General features: G+C 41.3%; 1 protein-coding gene across 3 annotated transcripts in view; it reads right to left on the minus strand.

Annotated features, from left to right (window-relative positions):
- The window catches only part of itpr2 (inositol 1,4,5-trisphosphate receptor, type 2), a 63,557-nt gene that overhangs the window by 8,806 nt on the left and 27,223 nt on the right, over positions 1–27,528 (minus strand). The window contains exons 38-56 of one of the 3 annotated variants that reach the window (XM_080504431.1): positions 16,857–16,977; positions 16,272–16,459; positions 16,008–16,188; positions 15,129–15,373; positions 14,847–15,047; positions 14,421–14,531; positions 14,033–14,128; positions 13,814–13,933; positions 12,280–12,414; positions 11,996–12,188; positions 11,680–11,805; positions 10,847–10,867; positions 8,686–8,861; positions 8,411–8,575; positions 8,127–8,310; positions 6,405–6,491; positions 5,075–5,196; positions 3,500–3,665; positions 3,260–3,420 (exon numbers count right to left, since the gene is read on the minus strand). In XM_080504431.1, coding sequence (XP_080360557.1) covers positions 3,260–3,420; positions 3,500–3,665; positions 5,075–5,196; positions 6,405–6,491; positions 8,127–8,310; positions 8,411–8,575; positions 8,686–8,861; positions 10,847–10,867; positions 11,680–11,805; positions 11,996–12,188; positions 12,280–12,414; positions 13,814–13,933; positions 14,033–14,128; positions 14,421–14,531; positions 14,847–15,047; positions 15,129–15,373; positions 16,008–16,188; positions 16,272–16,459; positions 16,857–16,977 — 2,799 coding nt within the window. The other 2 variants (XM_080504432.1, XM_080504433.1) reach the window with 2 other exon arrangements.

Consider the following 27,528-nt stretch of genomic DNA (forward strand, 5'->3'; position numbering starts at 1 on the left):
ATCTATTTTTTTTTTCCAATATAGTGTAAGTGGTGTTGTTTCACACTGTTAGAGAAGAGTTGCTATAAACATCTTTAGCTACTGTATGTGTCATCTTGCAGTTGCGTTAGGAAACAATAAAAATGGCATTTAATGAGTGGAGCCCAAAACTGCAGCGTGACAACAGAGAGCATTCCTTCCTACATTTCAAATCAAAGTCTGGGCTGCGGAGACCGAGAAGACAAATGGAGCAAGCTGAGGCAGAGAACAGCAAAATGACCTCCTACTATTTTCTAATTTGGCTGCTTCTTAGCAGCTTATGCGAAATCACTGTGTGTGAGCAGGTGAGCAGTTTCGTGTTTCACCGTTTTAAATATGGGAATAACATCACAAACACAACCAAATGTTTTAGTCTCCAATAAGGCATCGGAGGATAGCAACTGTTCAGTGCCTGGTCAAGTCTAACTTCTTTTCATAATCTATATCATAGAAAGACAAGCGTGAGAAAGTAAATGTGAGAAGAGGCTATAAACTAACCACCTCAGAAAACTTATTTATAAAAACAAATGTATTACCAAAGTTGTGCAGAATGCTTCAATGGCTGTCTTGTAAGTGAAATATTGTTTTTACTTCAAGTTATTTAAATGACTGAATCTGAAAAAAATAAATACAAACATTTCATAATAATTTGTTAAATTTGTAAACCATGCTTTTGTTGTTTTGTCTGGTCTAATGTGGGTGTGGATCAGTTGGAAAAAGACTGTAAGGCGGCTGTCAATCAAGTCTTTTGAAACCACACTCAGTGATTTTACAAAGATCAGGCGCACATGAATATTTGTTGCAAAGGAACGTTGCTTTCCGGGTGCTCAGGTGTTCTTAGTGGGAGTATGAGTCGCTGAGGGACACCAGCTGGGTGCACTACGAAGAGATCACTGGGTCAATGAGGTATTTTGAGCCTTGAGCTAGGCTTATCATTGTCACATGTCTCACGTTTAACTCAGCCAGATGACGTTTACGCATACTGCAGAAATAACCTGCTCCGAACCAGGGATGTTCGAGATATGACCCTTCGACCTGCCAGCTCTCTGTAAAGTTACAGATTGCGAATCGCTTTCTTATTATGCATGTTCAAAGGTGAGACCTTTAGTAAGAAACCGATTATCAGAGGGATAAGCTTAACTCTTTATTGGGCATGTTATTTTGGTGCCCGCCACATTTTTTAATTACAATTACAATGTTGATGCTGGATAGGCTTGCTTGTCTGGGATTTCTAAAATTGGCGAGAAATATGGAAAACTAATATTTGTGCCTCACATATAATAAGCTTTGTTTTTTTTCCCACCTGACATCATATTTTGTCATATGTTGTGCCCATGAATCTAGTGTGTGCCCTTTGCATAAAGAAAAGGTACTTTTAGCCTTTTTTTTTTTTATGACTCATACTATTGAAGGACACTTACACTTATTGAGAAGAAGACATTTTTTCCATTTTCAAGTATTTTACATACTTGAAATATGTATGACTTTTTATCACATATTAATCGCAGAACTAGGAAACTTTTCCTCATTTTAAAATGATATTAAAATGTTAAAAATATTCAAATATTCAAGAGAAACAGTTGAAAATGTTCTTATTTACATGTATTTCAATGAGACGTTTCAAAACAGTTAAACAAGTGGCACTGAGGCACATTGAGTGACGCTTCTATAGATTTTTATAATTCATTCCTCTAATCATCAGCGTAACATTACAGTTTGTTCTTTGTCAGGAATAATCGATTCAGTTCTTTGTTATAGATAGCACTACTTACTACATAGGCACCTCAGGAGTAGTGGTGGTTTAGAGGTGAGGAAAGTGAGTATGTGACCTGAAGTTTGCTGGTTCAACTCCCATTGTCAATGGGTCACCACAAGCGCCTTAACCCTCAAACAGTAGAGAGGATGAAAAAATATTAAAACAATATTTTATTCACTTGCACAAAGCTTGAGACTTTCTTTTTTTTTTTTTTTACATTTGCTGAAACCAGAGTATAACAACAAAGTTGATAGCCAGCTTCATCATACCAGTTATTTTACTTGGTGACTTCATGCTTTGTTGACCCTACTCACACCCTGGCTCATTGAACTTGCATTGTAAGGCAGTTCTCTGATATCGAAATGCATCAAAGTGAGGTTGTTGAAGGAGTTTTGTAATATACAAGTCTTCGTCTGCAGGTAAGACCATGACCGCCATGAAAGATGGGATTTCAACCTGCGCGGCACAAAAACTCGTAATAAAAACGTATTTATAAATGCCTCCTACCCTCCTCTCTGTGTGTGTGTGTGTGTGTGTGTGTGTGTGTGTGTGTGTGTTTCTGCTCTGCCGCATATTAGGAGGTGTTAATATAAATTCCTGACTCATCATTACCTCATCACCCAGCAATACCTTGGCCCGGCATCAGAGAACCGACCTGTTGGAAGACCTGCTGATGCATATTAATTCAATGTCTATCACCTGTTTGTTATGCAAATTGTTCATTATAATGCCACCATTCTTATGCCCATCACGGGCGAATGTTAATCACAAAATGTGCCATTGTGCTGCAAGGCTTCATTTGAATCCATTAACCTAACAGAAACACCTTTAGTTGCCCTTACATCCTTCAACTTCGTGTCTGTGTGTCAGTGCAGTAAGTTGGTGCAGTGATGATAATAGTGCTGGACTGGGTTTAATTACTATTTAACCACACTGTGTCCCAGCAGGTTAGGAACTCGGCGTAGTGAAGACTACCTGAGCACAGAGGCCCATTGCGCCACAGCAGTGCGAAGGGGAAGGGGAATAAATTGGGATGCCTGGCACAGGCCTCGAGGCTCAGTCTCATTTTTTTCGACCGCCTGTCTGCTGTAGAGGATCACGCTTCTGTAGCACACTGTGCAAGTCTGCAAACTAAGGAAGGCTGAGCAACTTTAAGTCTCCAACACTAAGACATCTGTATGCTCATCTGCTTGGTACACCCTGCCAACAAAATATGAATTAGGGGGTGAAATGAAAGTATTTGTTTGTCCGTATGTTCTTGGAATAACAAGCAGTTTGAGGTGCTTTTAGGTGCTTGTGTACCACCTTGAAAATTGTGCAGAGCGATTACAAATTTTTAATCCTCACAGTGTGGTGTGACGAGTAAACACACAATATATAACGTCATTTATGATTCATCAGGACAGATGAATGTGGGTGATGCTACAGGTGAAGTGGATAAACTATATTTCAGAGACTCAGTGTGTGCATGTGTGAGATACTCACTGCAATCATCTGGGCCACGTAGCTCTCAGGGCCAGTGTACTCAGTCGGATCCTTCACCCGTACCAGAACCAGGAAGTAAAGGTAGTGCCACATGTTGTGTTCGGATTTGATATGCTCCTCAAACGACACCGTCTTGTTGTCAAACTTGTCTCTCTCCAAGCCTGCAATCGACGAGCCCCTTACAATATGGTTTTCAAAATACATCGTGCATACGACCAAGTGCAGAGCCCCTGTACACACCACAAATGAAACAGGTGGTTTTGAGGATCTCTTCTTTCCTCTGCTTCTCACTCCTCAAGTCTGCAAATGTGTCAATGATGACACCAAAGATGAGGTTGAGAACGATGATGATGACGACAAAGAAGAACAGGAGGTCGTACACCACCCGAGCAGCAAAGAGGGGCTCCTGGAAACGGGTAAAAGACAATGAACCACAAGGTGGTAATCTGTAGTTATATCTTCATTTCAAACGACAGACAACGATGAACACGTTTGTGAAGACAACGGCCATTTCAATGATATTGCAACAATTCAAAAAATGTAAATAAAGATAGAATGCAATATTTTATTACTGTCATAAAACCTTAGACGGGAGCAAAATGCTAAAAAGCATTTTGGAATTGTGCCAAAATGTTTAAAAATGGTTTTCATAGATTGAACTCTTGACTTTCTAAAATGCTTCTTTCATACTTGGTGATAGTGCTGACTTGATGCCAGTGACCTTTTTGCACAATGCTCCCTTTGGAAGTCCCAACTTCTCTCCCATGAGTCAATTCAAAATCAACTGATGATGTCTAATGAAAAGGCAAAATGTCATACGTTGTAACCTCTCATGTCTTGTTTATGTTTAATGTTATCCACTGAGATTTTTTTTTTAATTACCTGTAGAATTGACTATTCTAATGCATTATTCTGGTCCTCTTCAAAAGAAAAAAGAAAAATTCTTTGTTCTTCCAATTTATCCGAGTTTATTTCACCATTCACCGCCCTCTACTCTACTGTACCCCTCAGGTCCTTGCGTGGTGGCCTTTCAATTACACTCAAAGTTAGAACAAAAACCCACGGTGAAGTAGCTGCCTAACGACCTGAGAGTTGTACAAACTGTTTTATTTTGAAGTGCATATTTCAATAAGCCAACGTCCAGACCAACCTGTGAGCCTACTCTATAAAGGAGTTTTATGGTGATGGCCTTTATTAGGAATTCAATGTATTGGCTTTCGGATTTAATTCCATGTTTGAATATTTTTCTATTCATTTATAATGTGTAGTTACCTATATATTTATACTTCATGTGCCAATGCCAGCTATGGGGGAAAGCAGATTCAATTATGGATATATTCGTAGAGTCCCTAGTTACCGTCTAATGCATTGTTTTTGTACTCTTAGAGGAAAGCAGAGTAGTACTCTGATAAAACCCGCTCACATGAAGGTCATGTAAACTCCCTAAAGAAAGGCCTTGCAGAGTATTCTCAAGTTATGTCCGAAATGTCCCTCCTAAGTCCTAATCTAATTAAGTGAAAGTCGATAGATAAGGAGTGAGGTGGGACATTTCGGACGTACCCTCAGTATGACGCTACAAACACTACGTCACTATGTTGAACTCTACAACATTTTCACTCATAGTTCACATTTTGTTCATCAGTCTCGTTCTATGTATGAGTGTGCATGAAAAGTGTTGTAAAAACAAAGATTAATATATGAATTTGACACATTGTCCATACACAATATTAGATTTCATGACTAAGTTCAGACAAAATTTTCCAGTAACCGTATACATGGTTTAAATTGGTTGATTTTAAGGTTTGGAGGTCTCACCTCTTTGGAAGGTCTCCGTAGAATATCTCCCACACCTCCTCCATTTCTCAGTCCCTGGTTCAACACAGTGATTATACACATGAGCAGAGTGTCGCACACACGCTCAATCCCCTCCTCTTTATCTATAACAAAACACACAACAAGAGAACAAAGTGAAGGACAAAGATTATTAAAGATTTACAGAAAAATCATTTAAAAAAACAAAAAACCTAAACTGAATTCATTAAGAGAAAATCTGCAACAAGGTTAATCATGCACTACTGCCTGCTATATATCTACATTCAAGGCACAGCAAATGCCAATCTGGCTAGAGATGCATAAATATATAACTCGGTTTTTGTTTTTTCATTGACAGCAAGCAATGTCTTTGTGAATATCACTTTTACAAGATGATGCAGCTTTTAAATGGGAGTAATCGGAGGTTAATGGATCATAATTAAAGCATGAAAGATGAAACCCTAACAACTAAAAAAACTAATATTCATATACATCCTTCCATTCATCAATAAGACGTCATTCAATTCAATTCAATTCCAGGGTTTCAGCCATTCCCACTGAGCAAACTCTACACAGAAAGCCTCAGAAGCCTTGATGCAAATGGTTGTATTCTCACTGTGAGGCAGGAGTGCCAACCACTACACCACCGTGAGGTCCTATTCAAACACAGTCTGGGCAAACATAAAAAAAAAAAAAAAAAAAATCAGCTGATGTGTGACTGAATATTAATAATAAATAAATTAATGAATGAAACAGCCTTCCCCACCTTCACTGCGCAAAAAAGGAGATGGATAAATAGACAGACAGACCGATATTAATATACAGTCAATGCACATGTGAATCATCTGAAAATGAGTAAAGCTGTGCACAGTGTGACTGCTGAGAAAAAAACCAAGAGGTGAGGGATGTGGATGGGATCACGTGTGTGCCCCTATAGTGCAGGTGATCCATGGAGATGCAGGAGAACAAACAGGAGCGTGAGTCACCCCCTCTGCCTCATCAAGTTTCTTTGTGTGTGTGTGTGTGTGTGTGTGTGTGTGTGTGTGTGTGTGTGTGTGTGTGTGTGTGTGTGTGTGTGTGTGTGTGTGTGTGTGTGTGTGTGTGTGTGTGTGTGTGTGTGTGTGTGTGTGTGTGTGTGGGTGTGTGTGTGTGTGTGTGTGAGAGCAACCTTTCAGGAACTAAGCACTGTCGAAAAGGTCACACACACACCCACGTTCTCAGTCAAAAAACTAAATCTTAAAACTTGTCTACGCAATAGTGACTTTCATAATGAGAAGAAAATGTTTTTTGTTGTTTGCTTTTTTTATTTTACTTTAACATCCACACAACTTACCAGGATCTGATTGGGGTGTTGAAAGAGGGCAGCTGTCTTTCAAACATGTGTCTGCAACTCCACTGTCACTCAGTAAATCCTTTTTTCCTACAAGAAGAAAAAAAGAAGAGCAAAAGAAATGTATGTGTGGTTGGATGATTATGACTGCAATGAGAATTTCCATGCGAAAGAAGATGATTAAACTTTACTCCTGCATTAAAACTTCTTCCCGCTAATTCTCATCAGAGCCGGTAAAATCAGAAAGAAAGATATAGTCAGACATTATGTAAACTGAGGCAGCTGCCGGGTGGGCGGTGAAGTGTTGCTGAGGAAAAAAAAAAACCTGAACAAATCATTTGCACATCGGCAAAGCCCTGAGTAGCAGAGCAGCTATAGCGCCGTAGTGTGATTAGCTCAGGCAGACAGACAGAAGGACAAACGTACACCTGGGCCACAGTGTCATCTAAAGGGCCTTCTTCCAAGGCAAGGTGGAGCATGAAGGGCAACTTTGGGCGGGGGAAGAGGTGAAAGACGATAAGACAGAGTGGGAGTGACGGATTGAGGTTCAGAGAACGGGTGCAGGAGGTCGCAACCCCGGGGCCGCAATGGAGGCTGTACCGTAACTCTGCCGTCCGCTAACATACAGACAGGCGCGAGCCCAGCTGGTTACATAACACACCACTGCTCTGCTGTGTCTGCTGCGCTCTATTCAGCAAAACACAGGATGGCGCGGCCACCAGGTTATGCAACAGGTGCACATGTGCTGGCAGGATGTCTTCCTGACCAGCAGCACCGGTGCTCATTAGCACACCCACACTTGCCACAGTGTTTTCAAAACATGTGTCTTGCTTGCTCTGTATATACAGTGTCCTGTACATGTTTTACAATTTATTTCTTCAAACTGTAATCCGAGTTTTCATGCTGATACAAAAAAAATACTGAAAAAGATTTTTTTTAAATACAGTGAATAAATCCAAACTTATTGGATGAACTGATGTGAAACACATTTGTGCAATTGATTCATTTAATGCCTTGTAATTATACGGTGTTTCTCCAAGAAGTCATTTTCCAAAAAGGAGAATCATTTGCTGCTCTGTGTTCCTTATCCCCTGAATTTCTGACACTTCTTGGAAGTATGGACTGAGTTAAATAAAGGTTTACAGTAAAAGGAAAACAGTCTCCCTGCGTGAACTCTCGTTCAACTTGAGGACAGAGCAGCAAAAACATAACAAAACAAGGTGGAACAGAAAGCTATAATTTTCCTATTTTTGGTTTATAAATCAGCGTGGAAAAAAATAAAAGGAGAACGAAAGATGATGACATAGAAATGTTCTTAGCCATGAGCTAATATGTTTGCTTGTGTTCAAAATGCTCACTTATCACCCCCTGGCATTGCTGTTTAACCTGTTCATGAAATTATATTAAGATTGCCAGGATTTATATGATTTTATAGCTTTAGAATTGTCAACAAATGAGCAATGAGTGGGTGCTTTCTTTCTCTTTATTTTTTAAGATAACTTCAGCTTTAAACATCTGGCAGTTCTTCAACATCACAGTGATTTTGAGTGCACAAACAAACTGTTATAAATGAGTGACATGCTGGTGAAAGCTTTACTTCACTGCTTTCTGGTACTTTTTGAAAATATTAGTAGACGTTACTTTAAAGAAAAATGAAAAGAAAAACAATCTATATTTAGAATAAAAGGGATGCAATGATGCTAAAAATAAAGTATGCAGGCTGACCTGGAGCAGGAAGGCGGTCCACCTCCATGCGGAAATCATCCTTGAGGAACAGGAAGCCAATGATGGAGAAGAAGTAGACGAGAAAGATGGCCAGAACGGCAGTCAGTATGATGGAGCGGCCGTTCCTCGTCACACTCTTTATCACGTTGAGCAGAGTCTCCTCTCGGATCACCAGGTCGAACAGCTGTGAACGGGAAACGGACATGAGGGAGTTGACAGTAGCTCGTTTATGTCAAGTTTCACGCTAATGCCTCATCAGTCAAACTGAGAATGACACTTCTTACCAAAAAGCTGTAGAAGAACTCATGAACAAAGAGGCCCAGGACGCAGATGATGGCATAACCCAAATGGTAGATAAAGAGCATGTCCATCACCACTGCTTTGTAGCCTCGGGTGAACGTTCCCTGGTTGCCCACAAAACTTACAAGAAAGACCAATTTGTTGAAGAGCTGAAAGTGGAACAAAAGAAGATTGAGACTCTAGAAAAAAATAAAAGGACAAATCTTTGCTGGATGGACATGCCAGAAAAGATGCGTCCTGCAGCAGCAGGATTACTTACATTGGCAGTACCCAGCAACAACAGAGCAGGGGCCAGGCCCATTGTGTAGATGGAGCGTAAAATGAGGGAGACCAGGAAGAACAGGATGCCCCACGGTTTGGGTAAGACAGGAAGTAAGGTGGTGAAGACCCCCAGTGCCACCCAGAGTAAGACGTTCCAGAAAGATGACAGTGTGCCTGCGGAGAAGAATGAACAACCAAACAAGGCATAAAGACATCATCGCTTTGAAAGGCGGAATTTCAATAATGGATTATTCACCTGAGCTAAGGGCTTAACTGAGAACATGCCATTAAAGACAACACTTCAAAATGTCAAACAGCCGTCTATGGGGACCTCCTCAGTCAAAACAACCATCATATCTTCGGCACGTAGAGCGAAAATGACAGTGAAGGCTAAAAATCTTGAGAAAACTTTCATGTGTTGACGATGAACCGAGATGGTTTTACATTGAAATACGACATTCTCTAAACTGGCCCTGCCTGTTGTTTTATGTCAGTTTGAATATCTTAATCAGATTTGCTCAAATCAGATCCACGTTTGATGTTTTTCAAGAAAAGATTGTGTGCAAGGCGGCTGAGGCGAGAACGAACAGGCGAGACACATTTAAACAATGGATGCAAGTCAGCATCACGCAAACCTCCTGACAAGAGGTAGCAGCTCCACAAAAAGCTATTGTTTACATTAGTCTTTCTTCATATCCTTTGACCTTTTATTATTTGGTTATAATTCTGTCTTTGCAGTACAACTTCTGAATTGTCGCCGACATGTGTTACATCCATATTTACCTCCGTGCACACGGCCTGCTGCCAGTACTACGGTCACACTGCATTTAAAGCATGACATGTACAAGCAACCAAATAAACCATACCCCAACAGAAATTAGGAATTGAGGATCATCACCTCTGCCTTAAACCATGGAACCACTACCTGACATGGCAACAAAACACATTTCTCACATATGTATTAGTTTTATAAAGCCAGGAAGTGACTGATGTGGTTGGAAATGTAGTTCATTTTCAATAATATGAAATGGGGTATCCTATCACAGCCAATCAATATGAAGAGGTGAAGTGAGAAAGTGTTTTACAACAGTCTGCCTTCGGGCTGGATTTTAGTTTAGATTTTTACTATTTTAAGTGCATTTTGGGTTTTTTTGATAAGTAATTTTAAAAAGAAAACAATATGTCACAATGGGTTTGTCTTCTGTATGAAATTCAGAATTATTCATAAACAGTGGCACTTGCTGAAGAAAAAAAGTTAAAAAAAATAAATTTGCCAATGACACAATAAAATGTATTGCATCTGTCGTAGTAAAGTGTAATATAATGAAATGATGTGCTATATCATAGAGGTCTATTCCTTCCACACAGGTGTTTTCTCTTCACCTGACTGATAAGATGTCGTGGTGAAGATTGGTGGAAAACAAAAAGCCCATAAAGATAATGAAAGCAGCCCGACATCAAAAGGGTTTTGAGGCACATTTTGTACACACCTACAATGACCTGAAGTAAGGTGTTTTTAATTTAGTAAACACCGATAGATGTGCGTGTGTGTGTGTGTGTGTGTGTGTGTGTGTGTGTATACCGTCTTTAAATAAACACAACCTCAGGTGACACCAAACAGTGAAAATCATGCAATAATTAACACCTTACCAAAGCAATAATCAACAGAGTATGAGAAAATTCTCTTTCAGTGAAAAAAACCAAACACATTTAGGATGTGGTCATTTCTTAGTCTGAACAGTCAGAAGATTTTAATTTCCTTATGAATGTAAAAGTATAAGAACTACTTTTAGCCAAAGGACAACACCACGAGGTTGAATGCAGTGAGCCCACATACATGTTTATAAACAACTCCTTTATCTCGATTATTTCTTTGATGATTATTTCTTTAGAATAAGACAGATCACTTTTTTTTTCTTTAAATCACTTTGTATTGCCGAGTGTTAGCACAGGTCTGTTCAATAAAAGTTTATCTGACTGCAAGTGTCGGGACGGGTGAGGAGTGTAGTAAACTCACCGGTGTGTCTGTTGTAAATCTTAGTTTCAGATAATGATACCACCTTGACCTGAAGTAAACTTTCTCTCAAACTGTGGAAAAGGATATAAAAATGTATCTCTCCTAAGGTAAGCGTGAACGGTGTCGTGTGTTTTTGCCTTACCTATTTTGCCTTCTTTGAAACCTATAAAAACAACAAATTCTGGTCATCCTTTCTCCTTAATTACACTGATTGTATTTCATGAATTTAAAGTGGTAACACACAGTTTAACTTAAAGGAAGTGATTTTCTTTCCTTTTAAAGTTTAGAATCATTTTCTTTGAATATCTTTGTGTGTGTTTTTTTTTTTCCAAGCATTCCAGTTTCTTGCCCCTAAAAATATGACCCATTTATTCACAGTATATGAACTGGTGCGACCTTTCAGACCATCAGCTGTGACTCTCAGTTGTTGTCTGAGGATCAGAGGGCAACCACATGCATTAAATAATTTAAAGTGGAAATGCAGCTTGGCTTTTAACTAATTAAAGGTTTGTTTATTTATTCAAACCTATTTACTTTACTCAGATTTTCTACCCCATCTCCAGCAATTTTAGGTCTTTTCAATTTAATTCAATCTATTTTCTGTTTGTTTCATATTGCTTATGTCACTTCAATATTTACCTCTATATTGGATTTTTTTTTTTAAAGACTTTATATATATGATTAACTGATCTGTTTTAAATTTTATATCAGATTCACTCAGAGCTACACAGATAATCCAGAACATCCAGTGTCGGTGTTCACCTGGCTTTATTAATCGATGAGGCAGTAAACCCATCTCTACATTCACTACAGCAGATAATTCACAGGCTTCCATGACGCTGAATGAGACAAAACATCAGATTTCCTTGCCTACATCCCCAAACTTTGCATACAGTCAACATAAAGGTTCCATTTACTACAACAAGAGCAAAATGATTGGTCTTATAGCAACTTCGAAAATGCAAAACGACTCACCTTCGTCGTCGTCGTCGCCAAAAGGGTAGAAAACAGCCACAGCAATGTTGAGCAGACAGGCCAGGTAGAAGGAGATGCTTCCCCAGAGAGAGATGTGACGTGAGAACCAGAACAGAGCTTTATTTTCTGTACAAATGTAAAAAGGACAGTACAAGCACATATGTTCAGCAGACACAAATACACTCAACAAAAAGTCACCGCTGGCGCTTCGATATGTTGAGGAATTCGCGGTAATTGTGTTTTCCTATCCTGCACCCTCATTCTGCTGCCCCCATCATTATTCTCAAAGTTGTGGATTCAGAATGTAAAGACTTACTGCGGATCTTCTTCTGCCACCTCATTTCATTGTAGAGGTTGTCAAACTGCTGGAAGAAGTCATTAACCTTGCTGCCTTGATCATCTCTCTCGGTGGTGGTGAACACCCGCACCTTGGACTCCTCAGTGAGGTACTCGCAAATGCTTGGGACTGGAAACACGATCTGCTCCATGCTGCGGTCATGACGCACAATCTGAAACCAAATATTCCTCATCTCAGTGTTTTTAATGAGCAAATTAGGCCGTTCTGGACTCTTGAATTGGGGTTAATTATATCGAGTTTACCTCGATCTGAGCCGTGTGATTGGCGTAGTGATGAAGGGCATCATCCTTCTCGCTGTCTGGGTCCACCCCTGGTCCCACCCCCAATCCCGAACCGGGCCTGAGGCTCTGCTGCAAGATCTTGCTGTGCCTGGCCAACTAAAAATCAAAACAAAAGATTGTGGTAGATTTAACATTCCCCAGACACTTCGACAAGGGATATTTGAAAAGATGGAATGGCGGAGAAGTGGACAGCACTCTGCCGCCACAGCCAGAAAAAGCAGAGTTTGAGTCCGGACAAAGTCCTTCTGTGTAGAATTTGCACGTTCACCCTGTGACTGCTGAGGTAGGTTTTCTCTGGGTTTCACCAATTATGTCCCACGACCTCAGCACATGCTTTGTGTGTGTGTACGTGTGTGTTGCGATTGACCGTGACCTGACAGACTTCCGACCGAAAGCTTAAACCAACTAGTTTCACTTTTGTTAATTACAGGTTAATTATTTTGGGGTTTCAACTGAAAATGGCCAGCTCTGTAAGTTTTTTTGATAGATTCTCCTTTATAATGTTTAGAATGCGTGCAACATTATAGGAGAGATAACTGATTTATTTTCTGCTTGCTTCTTGGTGCGATTGATCCGAGTTCACCTGAAATGTGCACTGCAGTACAAAAAGAGGGGAAATATGACAAATCCCAAGTGGAAACAAAGATTGCTCACAACAGTGGAATATAATAAAAGTCGTGCTCTGAGGTTGCATGGTTTTGTTCTTTTTTAACCTTATTTTTCACTTTTTAAACTTTTTTGAAATGTAACCGCAGGAAAAAAAAATACAGTTCATGTTCAATTTTCTTTTTGTGAAACTCCAAGGTTATCTTTAAATACAGTTCTTCACAGGTCTGTGACTTGCTCATTATTGTATTTAAAAAAAAAAAAGTTTCATCAAATACCAAGAGAAAAAAATACTAAATAGTGTTTTCACACCTAATGAGCGCATATCCAAGTGTGTGTGTGTGTGTGTGTGTGTGTGTGTGTGTGCGCTTGATTTTTTTTTCTCAGGTCACAAAGAAAAGTGAAAACAAAGCATTTCCTTCTGATGGTGAAATCATTCCTGTCTGTGGGGTGAACAAAAATACTGTGTCTGACACTCGGCCCTAAAGAGGCAGAAGTGAAAGCGTGCTGGACCTGGCCTGCCCTGTGTCGCTTACATAAACTGGAAACAAAGAGCGAGACACATAAGATGGACAAAGGCATTTACAATGTCGCCGCTGTCTCAGGGGCACAATAACTACTGTCTCCCTCCTTCGCTCCGGATACCCTGGACAAGGCAGAGCACATTTGCTTGGTAGCACTGTTACTCAGTGTCTGCCCGTTTGCAGAAGCAGTGTCACAACCTGACAACTAATTTCAGAAAACTGTCAGAGCAGTTCATTCACAGGAAAACCTTCGATCATACAGGCCGGGGGTCAGCAGGAGGGAGGACAGGCCCACAGGTAGAGGATACGATGAAATGGCTCAGTCACAGAAAAATACAAAATTTGAAAAATGCTGTTTTTAATACCTGGTGAGCCAGGATGTAAATATTGTGACCGACATCTTTGGGTTTGATTGGCTCTCCAGGACCGTCCTCATCCTCCTCACTCTCCAGGCCCTGAGTGTAGGCTTCCTTCATCACATCCACCTGAAACACAAGCATTATGACGAATTAGAAGAGGTATTTCTGGATGCTTGGACACACACACACACACACACACACACACCCACACACACACACACACACCAGCTCTGTGGGCCTCATCTTGTAGAGGATCTTCTCTGCGTTCTCACTGTCATGGCGGCTCTCCATGATAGCCAACAGGAGCTTGGATGCATTATTCTGCAACACAATTTTCCGATTAACATCATAAAATCAGGAATCATGTTTAAAAACATTTCCAGTGTTGTAACTCGCCTAAAGACTTAAAAAACACAAATCAAATTAAGCATGACTTTTTTTCTTTTCCCAAACATGATTGAATTTATTTCTTTTTAATGACAGCCATTCATCTGGCCATTAGTCTCAGGCGCTACACACTGTATAATGAGCCAGCCACAGCAAATTGTAAGCACTGCAATAGTAATGGCCGTGCGTCATAGCGTTGGGCCTCTCATGGACACCTGCTGCTCACCTTCAGCACCAGCACAAGGTCCAGTCGATTCATCCCCAGGGGGTTGATGGGGTTGACAATCAGTGCTATAATAATGTCGATGCCGTTCGACTCATGCTTGGCTATACAAGACTGGGGAAAAAAATGATATTAGTAATGAGAGACACATCGAATCAAAACAAGAAACAAAACAGGAAGTGTCTGCCATGTGTTAAGAATACACCAGTGCACTGAAGAAATGTGAAAGCTGCTAGTATTACATGAACCCTGAGCCATATCTTGCATGCATGGCTGTCTGACAGCTCAGATAATGAATATACTAGTTTTACTTTTGATATCTGATATTCAGTTTTGCACTATAGAGATATACAGACTCCCCTATAAACCTGCTGACTTGAATCAATATCGTCGTAACGTCACACTTGCACTGGTCAGCGATTTTATTACCTGGTTTTCATGGCACGGCCCCTGGCAGTACTCCGTAATGGTTTCCAGGGTTTGGCGAACCAGATCCACATTGCTCTCATTTATATACAGTCCCAGCAGCCCCAGTCCTCCAGTGGTGCTCCCACAAATGCAGTCCAAGAACTGAAGGGTCTCGCACACCAGGTTGTAGTTAGTCTTGTTGTTCTGGCTGCGCAGAAAGTTCTGCAGAGGATAATAGAGATTGAATCAGTCGCTGGAAGGACACCGACTGGATGTCAATGCTTCTTCAAAGGGTTTATGTACCTGTAGGTCTGAGTTGTGGTTCTCACAAAGCAGCTGGAGATATCGCAAGATTGGTTTCATGATGGTGATTGCTGGGCTCATCTGAGTCTCTTCCAACACCTCTTCACCAATTATCTCACTGTTCTGGCCGAGGCCGTCAAGGTCAGGGTCCAGCTCCTTCCTGAAGGCGCAGAAGGCCTTTGAGGTTGCAGAAGAGGCCTCTTTCAGCTGCCCTCGCATGTCCTCCCTCATATAAAGCCCAGAGTCTTTAACCGCAAAGCAGTAGGCACAGAGAGGATACATTAGCAACAATCTGCAGAACGTGTGTCACTGGATATGAAGTTGACATTAGTATTGATCCATGCAATCTGAGACAGATTTTTCTTGTTTTCAATTACTCAGAGACCACCCGTGATGAAAGAGTAGTAGGCGCATGAGAGCACCCAATCTTGATACAATGGCCTTTTGATAGGCTTCAGATGTGAGCCGTCACATGGCCGCTGACATGTGACTGCAGGAACTGAGAACAACAGTCTGCTCAGAGGTCAGCAGAGCAACAAAGATCACGCCAGATTTTTTTCCACCACCACTGTTTTAGATGTCGGGCTGAGTCGAACGTCACCACTTTACATGGTGTACAACTGTTCACGTGTTGTTAACTGTTAACTCAATTGGAGATTTCTGACGAAATCCAGACATGTTTCTTTGGAAATCCTTGGTTATGCTCAGAAGACAACCCATATGAGTCAGTCTGTCACTTTTAAATGCTAATCCAAGTACACCACAGTTGCATGTTTCAAACCAAAGGAGCAACTTAAGCATCCCGGCCACAATAGTACTAAAAACCATCACGGGTGGGCTATCATTGAATTAACAAAATGTGTCAAAACTCATACGTACCTTTCTTGAACCTGATGCCATTGAGGTCACTGTCATCGTCCCTTTTCCTGCAGCTGAGCTCAAACATGTTGACAGACACAGTGGCTCGAATCTCTTGCTGCGCCAAACGCATGCGGTCATAGAAAACCTTGAAGAACCTCTCAGACTTCTTCTGCTTGTATAGTTGGTTGTAGAAGGAATTCTGAAGGGAGGAATGAGGGGTTGATGTGTACAAATCTCCAAATTGTGGCAAAAACAAAATAAAAGCAGGGTCTGCGTACCCACCTGTATCTGAGTGTTTCCACCCTGGAGAAGGGCAATGCCCAGCAGGATGCTCTCCTCAAACACCCTGTCATTCTTGGTGTTGACAATGAGGTCAATCACCAGCTCTGTTGTCCCAACATTGTCCAAAAGACATTGGATCTCCACCATACTGCTGCCTGGCTTATCCGAGTCATGTGTGGGAAAACCTCCTTTGAAGATTTTAAACAAATATTTATCAAATTAGTGCTCTGAACAGACACAGCTATTCACGTGATCAAAACAGTTAAATGTCAGTGATGTCTGGAGTTGCTTCTTGTGTATAGTTGAACTGAAGAACCACATTACAGCGGTCTGGGGAGCTGATGGGGGGGGGGGGGGGGGGGTTCAAGGCTCATGCTCAGGGACCTATAGAGGTGACCTGTCAGTCATGGGATTCAAAACTGTGAACACTTGATCCCAAGTCTGCTTCGCCAACCTTTAGGCCACATTTATGTCACACTTTAAGAAGCCCTTCAATTGTTGAATGGCACATCACGGCGACTGTCGTTTCCTCTGCAGTGAGTCATTATTGCAGCATCTACTGGTTTTACTTTGGGTTCTCAGTACCTCCAGATGACTGCTTGACAAAGCCGCCAGATGAGCTGTTTCCACTCCCGAGCTCTGACTTGGAGAGAAGCTTTTGATTTCCAAAGTAGCGTGTGAGGAGAATCTTTCTTAACTCGTTTCCCTGTGGAGACAGAAATCATAATGTTAAATCCATATCACAGTCAGACAGAGCGCTAAGTTCAAACTCAAATTCACATTTGAACAGATTTTGGGAAAGTTGATTTTTTTTTTTCTTTTTTTGTGAGGCATAAAAATGATATCAAAATGAAGGACAAAGTGTCCCTTTTAGTGGGACATTTCTGATCAGGTGCATTCACTAGCATAACAACCACCCAATCATCCCACACAGGGTTGAGCAGATTTCATCTCATTTCAACTAATGTGAATGATCACCATTATCCCATGATACAGTTCTGTCTTAGTAAAATTGAAAACTTGCAGGGTGACAATGTGCTTATCAGCAAAGAAATCAACAAAAATGTGGGAAAACATGATAGCGACACCATTGCCCAAAGACTTCATACCAAATTTACAGTTTAGGAAATACTGAGAACACTGGCAAGATGCATCGAATGAAAAGCCATCATGGTTATTTTAGGATTCTTATAATTGGAAACCATCATTCCTGAAACCTTGTTTACTGCCACTTTATTTTGTCAACTGATTGAAATCTTGAGAGGGGACAGGACAATAATTCAAACTTATTGAGATCCACACCGCTTCCTCGGTCTTATTTTACATCGTACAGAGTAAAACCTCAAACCTTTAAATGCAACAAGACCTCAACGAAAATGAAGAATACTGTACAGTCAGTGATCATTTGTTGCATGTGCAAGTCGATAAAGCATTGATTTATTCAGCATTGGTCGCAACACAGTTGTTGAGATTACTTTCAATGTCTAATGAAGGTCTGTGTGCGCATCTTGTGACATTTGACGTAGTGGAGCAGACACAAGATGAAAAGATTGGTGTGCGATAATCTCCTGACAGTGGTTGTGTAATCAAAGTGCAAGTGACTGGTGGATAGATGGATGGATGGATGGATGGAATCTGAGGAATGCATGAACTCGATGGGTGGTCAGAATCTGTTTCTATAGCAACATAATTGTAAATGGCCTTGTTTTGAAGACCCCTTACCACTGCTATTGATCAGCAGGCTGGTTGGATGGCTGAAAAGATGATTAACAGATTGATGAAAGCATTAAAACAGGAAAGAATGGACTACAGGGAGCCACCTCTGGTTTCCATGGAAACGTGTTTGCTGGCCAAGCAGCCTTCCCAAGAGATAACATCAAGGTGGACATAAAAATGCAAATATAGTAACGTAAAACTCAGCTGTAATGAGGTTTAGTTGTTTGGTGACGTGGAAGTGTTGCTCTAACTCAGACTGTTTTTAATGTCACTGTTTGTACTTGATTAAAATGTTTTGTTTATTAATTTAAGTCAGTTTTTGACCCACCAATTATTGATAATACCAATTCTTTTTTTAAATAAACATATGTGTATGGTACATACAGTATACTTATACTATTATATACGCATACGCATATGCATATGCATATATGCATTTTTAATACCCGCTTAGAAGGACATTAAAAAACAACAAAGATAACATCTTCAAGAGAAGAAAAATGCTAATTGTTAGTCATTCATCAATAATGCAATAACATATTCTGATTCTAACATTAAAGTGATAAACTCTTATCCTTTATAAGACACTCATTCAAATACTGCAAACATGTTAAACCGAGGTACTAATAAACACTATTTTATTCTACTTATACTATAAATTGCTGTTGGAAAGAGTAAATCTATCTGCCTTGATGAAAGGCAGATAGAACTAACTTATAATCAATTTGATTATAACTTTCCAAAAATGTGATACATTTCTTCAAATGGTTCAACCATCCTATCAATTATTGACAAGTAATGTCCTACATTAATCATGCTCTATAAGTATACAAAAGTTCCTTTAAATATGTATTGCTGTGTTCATTGAGTGGAAGTTTCAAAGCTGATATGTTGTCCACTGCACTACTTTTACATTAAGTCCATAGGCTCAAGTATCGTATCACATCATTTCATATTTTAACTATACAATTTTACATTTGAACTGCACAACAATTTAACCCTGAATTCTGTGACAGTCATTACTTTACTGTTGTCAGTGACCAAATATGATCATGAACCCTTGAAAGGGTCGATAAGTTAAGAAATGTTGTGAGCTTTGGATTTTTGTACAGAAAATACAAGCAAAACAAGATATTCAGCAATGACTTGATTATGTATTTATTTGCAAGTTTCCTTACTGTGCTTGTTACACCTCTATAAAAGCTGGCACACAGTGCTCATTGGTATTCAGATTTATATGACTCATTTATGTAGCTGCTTTCATCAGTGTTGTTTACAATAGTTGCTTATTTCCCTAAATGCTGCCACTTTTGGATGTGACATGAGAAAAAGTCTTCTCTCGTGGCTTTAACCGATTTATCAATTCAAAATAATACAAATCATTAAAGCGTGAAATTAAGCAACTCTTAAAAGAAGACAATATTCTGATACCACACATTCAAGTGAAATGAGGCTTCTCCATGAAGGCAGTTCACATATAGTCCCACAAAGGATCCTAAAACTAAGTGCACCGAGGAGCGAAGATGCTGCCGAGCACGTGCAGCTGATGCTCCCTGTGTCAGTAAACACTCCATCTCATCTGCAGTCAGCAGAGACACTTGTCTGCCTGCAATGTCTGGCTGTCTCAGGCACACGCACGCACGCACGCACGCACGCACGCACGCACGCACGCACGCACGCACGCACGCACGCACGCACGCACGCACGCACGCACGCACGCACGCACGCACACACACACACACACACACACACACACACACACACACACACACACACACACACACACACACACACACACACACACACACACACACACACACACACACACACACACCTTGAAGAGAAGGTGAGGATCCACTGAGCTAGCATCTCTCTCTCCCTCATTTACTCGCAGTAACCCACAGACACACGGACTCTGGATGGAACTACAAAGTCGGTCCGACACTCCATGAGGTGAAACGACCTGATGCTCGCTCTGTGACTGATTAATGATCGAGTCATGTATGATCCAACCTGTCCCCTTCTCTGACCCCATGATGTGTGGGTTTCACTTCACTCAGACAGCAGTGAAACGAGCAGGGTAAAGTTGAAAGGAGGTCGGGGTGACTGGTTTTTATATTGTGCGCCTCCCTTCTGGGCGATGCAGTCTGCTGGCTACGTCTGGAGAGGAGAGGAGAGGAGAGGAGAGGAGAGTGGGGGGGTTCAGGCTGGCGGTAGAGGAGAATCAGCCCAGCCTGACTCATCTTCTTGCTGCTGCATTTTCAAGTAAAGCGCCAGTCAGGTGATGTAAGAGCCACGAGAAAGAAAGAGATAGAAATAGAGGTAGAAGAACTGACAGAAGTAAGAGGAAGAGGGAAGGAGGGGAGGGGGCAGGAGACAGGAGGAGGAGAGGAACAAACAAAACCCTCGCTAGGAGCAGACAGCCGCGGCATTTTAAAATGTGCACCGGCACGCCACACTGCGGCTCCGGTGTCCAAGCCGGGGATGAGTTGCCGATACCCACCTCCGGCTTCTTCACACCCCTGCTTCTCCCCTCCCTCCTCCCTCCCCCACAAAACTCTCGTTGCTCTGCTGTCTGCAGATCTCTCCCAACTCCGGAGGAAAGCGTGGATGAAAAGACAAATACGCCAGCACTGTGCTTCTTTCGGTGGTCTGAAAACCGACGCCGACGGCTGAGGGCAGCGCCGGCCGTAAACCAGGACAGACAGTGCCACAGAGCTTTGACTTTCTCAGGTCAGATAAGGTTGAATGGAGCAGAGTCAGGTCACAAACGAGGACAATGCTCCCCAAACAAAAGAGATATTGAAGCGGTGAAGGTGACAGGATCAGGTTTTTGTTCTTCTTCTTTTCTTTTCTTTTTTTTTTTGCTATATTACTTTCTCCCATAACAGCAGAAGGGTCTGCCTTTTGTTGACAGTGGGGATCAAATCCACGGTCATGCAACTGAGTTTGCATACAGGTCATGTGTGTGCACACTAACATTTAGGTCCCTGCAGAGGCTTCAGAGTTTTGAGCCGAAAGTCTACCTCGGACTGCCGTTGTCCTCAGCACATATCATTTCACTGAGAGGTGAAATCCAATCTGATCATGTGCCGTTTGAAAGCGTGAGGTGTGCGTTATCTAATGAAAAACTTTAGTTGTCCCTTATGTTAGCTTGTAAATGGAAGCAAAATGAAAAGCTTAAAGTCAGAGCCATCTGTAATAAAATACATATCCATATCAAAGTGTTCTGCAGGGTTTTCACACTTGGGGAATCACATGAATAGGACGGAAATATGAGTCACATAAAGTCACATTATCCTACTGTTTTGGTACAAACACAATCGGAACGTGAGGTTAGCAACAAAGAAGGTGATAGAAGTGTGATACAACACCTGCTCTTGATAATCTAAAACCATATTTTCTGTAGTTTTCTGGGAATTTGTTACATTTTATGAGTCATGATTTCGGGACTACTGGGAGTCTCTCCCGAGGAGCCAAGGCATCATAAACCAGGACTTTACTAAGCGTTTGTGGAGCTGCTGCTGATAATTACTGGGCGAATCTATTGGGCAAAGATAGATGATGTTGCATATAGACGGGCGGCTTTGGCTCATTTGGTTGTTTCTCAATTGGAAGGTTGCAGGTTTCATCCCCCATCAGTCCAAATGTGGAAGTGTCCTTGAGCACCTTGCATGGTTGCCGCCTCTGTTGGGGCGTGAATGTGACCGACACTGTAAAGTGTCTTGGTTGGTGTTAAATCAGCGGAAAAGTGAACTCAATTTACCACTTATATCAAGTTAGTAAAACAGCTTCTACACGTGTGCACTTTGTTCTCTTTGAAAATGAGAAAAATAGAAACTGGAAATTTAAATTCAACACAACTTTACCCAATTAGGAAAAAAAATTTATAAACTGAAAAGAACAAAAGTTCCTGATTTAAATCAAACATTAAAATAAAAGATTTCTGTGTGTGAGTGTGAAGCATTTACACGAAGCTCCGCAGGGCCAAATTCCGATGTGCATCTGAAAAAATACTGCAAGAGACATGCGCATCACGTGACGCAATTTTCCCCATTTTGAAACTGCAATTCCACAGCGCATGAAATGCCTTTACCCCACAAACAAGCACATCAGCAAAACAAATTAAGGCCACATGTGAGAGCAATTGGTGAGACTGGTTCAGGGAAACACAACATGAGCAGCGTAAACAAGCATTCAGAGAAAGGTCCGCTCTGCAGAGGGCTGACCGTTAACTGGATGCTCGATTGTTAAATTGTTGTACATTATTCAGCATCATTAACCACTGACAGTTGATCTAAAAAAGACTGTGGTGATAAAGAAGTTGGCTGGTAAGCGAGGTATGTCTATTTTATCTGCCTCACTGCAACGCATGTATTTATTTACAAAGCATATGAGAACAGAAACAAATGGACAACAAACATTTTTACAGTTTCATTGTAGGTAGTATTGATGTGCTCAACCGATGGATAGTTGCTCCACTGAAGTTCAACTACTTAAACACTTAAATGGCAGTTAAATGGATTGTCATAAAGTATTGTCATGGTCTACAAATTGCTTTGGTCATGTCCTCTCAAATTATTCCAGATTATCTGACAATTGTGCCAGAAGATGAAGTTTAATTTCCTAAATTGTTTCTATGGACATACTTTCTTAATTACAAGACAACATAATAATAAGTATTGCAATTCCATGTAATAATGACACCTCAACTCAAGAACTGAGTTTATTATTTTTAAATCATTTGTAACAGAATACAAATATAAATCTGCAGCGTATAGTATAGTATAGTATAGTATTTCACAATACCTCTTGTTGGGTCAACCCCCAGTGTGTAAATAGCTGAAACTTTGCTTCTTAAATAAGAATGACCACTTGAAATTGACCGAAGTGCAAATGAAGAAATTAAATGAAATGAAGCATCCAACAATGGCACTGATAAATAAAGATTGCATCAACATTTACGGTACTGGGTTAATGATGCCACCATGAGGCAGACGTTCATGTTTTTGGAGTTATAGTCAGAGAAAGGAGTGCATAGATCATTTACCAGTCTATGTGCCGATATTCATGTCTCTCTCACGATGAGCTGTTTATATATTTCATTTCGTACAAACATCCGTCTGCGAAATCTAATAAATACAGTGGTTTGCAACATAATCATTGATATTGGCAATAGACTTACTGGCAATGAGCAAACAGTCTTGTAAAGTAACATGATGAACATGTTAATGAAACATAACACAAACACCCACACACAAAAACATTTGTGCGACTCGGAGCACAGCATCAGCATTAACATGCGCAAATCTCTTCTGAAATGTTTACTTTTCTAGCAAGTTAGACTTGTCGTCATTGTGGGCATGTTAGCATTCCTGAGAGTTTGATGCAACAGTAAAGATCATTTTTCACACATTACAACAATGTGCAGCATCTAACAATGATGTATTGCTTTGAGCAAAACTGTGCTCACAAGACTCTGATGAAGACCGACTAAAAGACATTTAACCCATTTATCAATTCTGCGACCAAGTCAACAGTCTCAACAACAATTCAGCACCAAACCTCACCAGCTTAATTCACTGGAGGAATATCATTACTCTGTTAAGTTGTTCTCAAGCTGTGTGCTTTAGTGAAATTGAAAGCGAGAAGCCATGACTTCAGACACAAATTGCAATTCACACCATTCATCCTCTCGCCTGTCATGTGCCTTCCTGAGCACAAGTGACCTACCTCACATGCAATCAGATTCAAATATCACGCTATGAACTGTGACAAAACACTGTTTATAATGACAATTATTCTCTTTCATACCAACACATGAGAGTCAGAACTTAGAATTTACTACACACTGAAAAGAAGATATTTGAGAAAAAAAATGGTTTTATTTTAGAATGACTTAATCACTTTTGTTTCATCTAACATAGATAATCTCTTCAAGCACCAAATGAACTCCGTTATCTGTGTTGTTTCAAGGCAACTGGCATTGATCGGGTAGAGCGAGGTATTCTATCCATTTTTCAACTCGAGCGCACAAGAAAGAAGCTTGACAAATGAGCCTAATTCTCGGCTTTAACTTACATTTCTGACATAAATTGCTTTAAAGAAGCTGGACATCCTTAAATACCCGAGTTTAAGGGTCAGATTTGAACTGAAGCTCGTTATGTGCTGGGCTGCACAGTGAGGTAGTGATTACCCCACTCCATGGTTTGAGTCCAGATTGGGTTCTGGAGTCTTTCTGTGTGGAGTTTGCATCTTTTCCTTTTATGTGCATGTTTATTTGTTTGTTTGTTTTTTTGATAAACATATGGTTTCCTTCCACAGTCCAAAAGCAAGTAATCAGGGTTAACCAGTGACACTATATTGATTTGGATAAAGCGGTATAGACAGTCGCTGGATAAGATTATATGATAGAATCAGGATAACTTATCAAGGCCATGTAGGAGCTTGTCTCTCCATGTTACCTCCTCGGTCTCATCTGGTTTCTGCTGTCTGGAGCAATAACGGAGTAGTTTGTCTTTTCTAATGTATTCTAATAATATTCTCATAATTTGGAAATTTCATTTTAAATAGTGGCTCCAACGCTCAGTGGTCCTTGGCCTCTCTTCTTTCTCTTAGCCTCAGGATGCTGGACTTGGGTTCAAACCCTCCATGCATGGTGAGGGCTTCCTTGTTTCGATATCTGTGGCTTCCTTCTCCTCCTTTCACTAGCTTATGATAACCAACCAAGAGTCTGATAACTGGCAATTTGTACACGTTGATTGCCCAGATCCCAAGGCACTTGTTGCTATCCTGTATATCAGCTACAGTATATTGCCCTCTGGTAGGTTGACGCCTCATGCCTTTCTTTGATACCATCCAATCACACTTGTCTAACCCAGATGACATTCCTGTGTGAGCACCATAAAACCTGGTGGTGTAGATCACTGACTTGATTTCTCGCTCATTCTTGGCATGCGGCTTGATGTCATCCGTGCAGAGCAGGACACTTCATCTGGCAACGCTCTGCATCTGCATCCACAGCCAGAAGGACCCCATGCGGGAACCATTGCATCCACCAACTGCCCAATAACCTGTCTCTGTACAACATAGAAGTTCCTGCCAGGCAGCACAGCAGCTAGGATCAACAGGCATATGGCCCAATATATGAGCGAGATACGGGAAGGAATCGGTACTTATGCCAGATGAGCCAAACACCAGGTACTGGCGGACAGAGCGGCTGCCAGAGACTGCAAGAACAGACACACCAACCCGTGCCCTGCCGGGATTGATTACAGGAAGGCCTATGACTCAGTGTCCCACACACGTGGATATTGGATACAAGCGCGCGCGCGCACACACACACACACACACACACACACACACACACACACACACACACACACACACACACACACACACACACACACACACACACACACACACACACACACACACACACACACACACACACACACACACACACACACACACACACACACACACACACACGTTAGATAAATAGACTGTTGTTTTGACTCAACTCATCCCATAGAAGTTCAAAATAAACCTGTTAGACATGGTTTTAGCTGCTCACTCACAGATGTACAACCTGCAGGTTGTGAGCTGCATGTAACTCTGTCTGCAGTCGCTTTCTGTCGCTTTGACAAACATCTGAATAAACAGTTAGTTTTACTTAATTTTTAATTTTGTTGCAGAGCTGAGAATTTTTTTCACAGAGGCTCTTATCTTGCGGTTCAAAGTGACACTTCAACAAATGAATGCTTCAATAATGTGTCAACTAAAATATGCATCACATCCTACTGTCACCTGCTCAGTGCCTTTCACTGCAGACAAATAAAGTGAATTTCCCCACAGTCGAGAGCAAGCAGACCATGGATAAATCTAAAAAAGGACTGAACAGGCCAATTGGATGTTTAGTACTCAGTAAAATCCATCAACAATTTACTATTTCCTCCTGCATTAACTGTAACTGTCTCACTTCAGCATGTCGTCCCAGCCTGAATCCAGCCGTGGGTCAAACTATATAAGGCACTCGTGAGTTCATTCTCTATATGCCTGCATGACCCGTACTTTCAAGAAACTGTAAGCCACGGTTTAGCATGACTCCTATCAGCAGTGAGACAAACAGGGAAAGCCCTGTGGGATGAGCTCACACAGGGACAGCCAGCATGGCACTGCATGCCTGGGAGTGTGTGTGTCTGTGTCTGAGACGAGGCTTTCCATCTACATGCATGCGTGTGATGCGCTTAGCATCAAGGGGGTGGTAATCTGTAAATCTGCTTTGCCTTGGGCAGGTGGTGTGAAACTTGGCAAGGAAGAGAGAAGTGGCGAGGAGAGACAGACAGACAGACGGAGGGACATACAGTGTGTGAATGACAGGGATGAGTGTGAAAGAGAGGGACAGGGAAAAAGAGAAAGCTTGTGAGAGTGGTTTACATTACGTAACTGACTTTTCCAGGCCTTCGTAAACAAGAAGGCATGCTTACATGCACACACACACACACACGATACTGCAGGCATGTGCATGTGTCTATTCAGAGAGAACAATCCAACATTTAAAATAACAGCCTCATGACGCAGTGTTCAAGGATTAGAGTGTTTCTTTTTCATATTGTTATACAGTGAATAAATCCCCCGAAAGGACAGAAGTCCAACACTGAACCGATCTTATTAAGAGGTACTGTCTGTGGAGCAAAAGTGTTATATGTTGTCCACTAAACACATAAATGAGCCGCATCATGGTCTATTGTTACACTTAAATGGAACTTACACACCCTGGTCTGCTGGTGTAAATAGGTGATGTTATTAGAACTGCTGTGAAAAGGCAACAGAGTCCAACAGTTTTAAGATGTGTTTTATGGGGGGGGTGGGGGGGGGGAAGAGGTGACTTTGTGATTTAATACTGTTTATGACTAAATTAGCTGAATGATGACAATTGTACATCTTGAGAAACAAATCAAACCCACTGAAATACAAACCTACACTGTCATTTTTGCAACTCTTCTCCTGTGTACCGTTCAAAGATAGCATCACTCTGCATGCATGCAACATTCTTTCATGGGCTGTTTCTCTAAAAATCTTCTATCACCCAAAACCTCTTCGGGGCAACTGAGAGCACAAACATTTATAAATTGACCCTTATCTGACAGCCAAAACAAGTGAAGTGCAGCAGTTAGAGGGAGCGAGTCTCTGTTGTGCGACTGCAGATCTGCCCCCTCACTGCCCAACCAGCAGGCAAACCCGGAGCAGAGCAGGGCCTGGGTGGGACAAGAGGGAGAGTGAAACAGAGAAAGTAACTTGGGCGGGAAGACAGAACGCAATAGAGCGAGCATGACGGGAGGAGAGGAGGAAGAGGGAGGCAGCAAGCAGACAGAAGTGTGAGAGTAAGGAGGGAGGTAGGGAGAACGTGATCATCCACGTGACGCTGGCTCAGCCACTGCAGGCTGTTACGTAAGCGCACCCCCCTGCCCTGTCTCCTCATGGACTGAGCAGACTCTGCTTCTCTCCAATCCCTCACCCTGCAGCCGCTGCCCACTTT

This window comes from Blennius ocellaris (assembly GCF_963422515.1).
Source record: "Blennius ocellaris genome assembly, chromosome: 11".
Lineage (NCBI taxonomy): Eukaryota > Metazoa > Chordata > Actinopteri > Blenniiformes > Blenniidae > Blennius > Blennius ocellaris.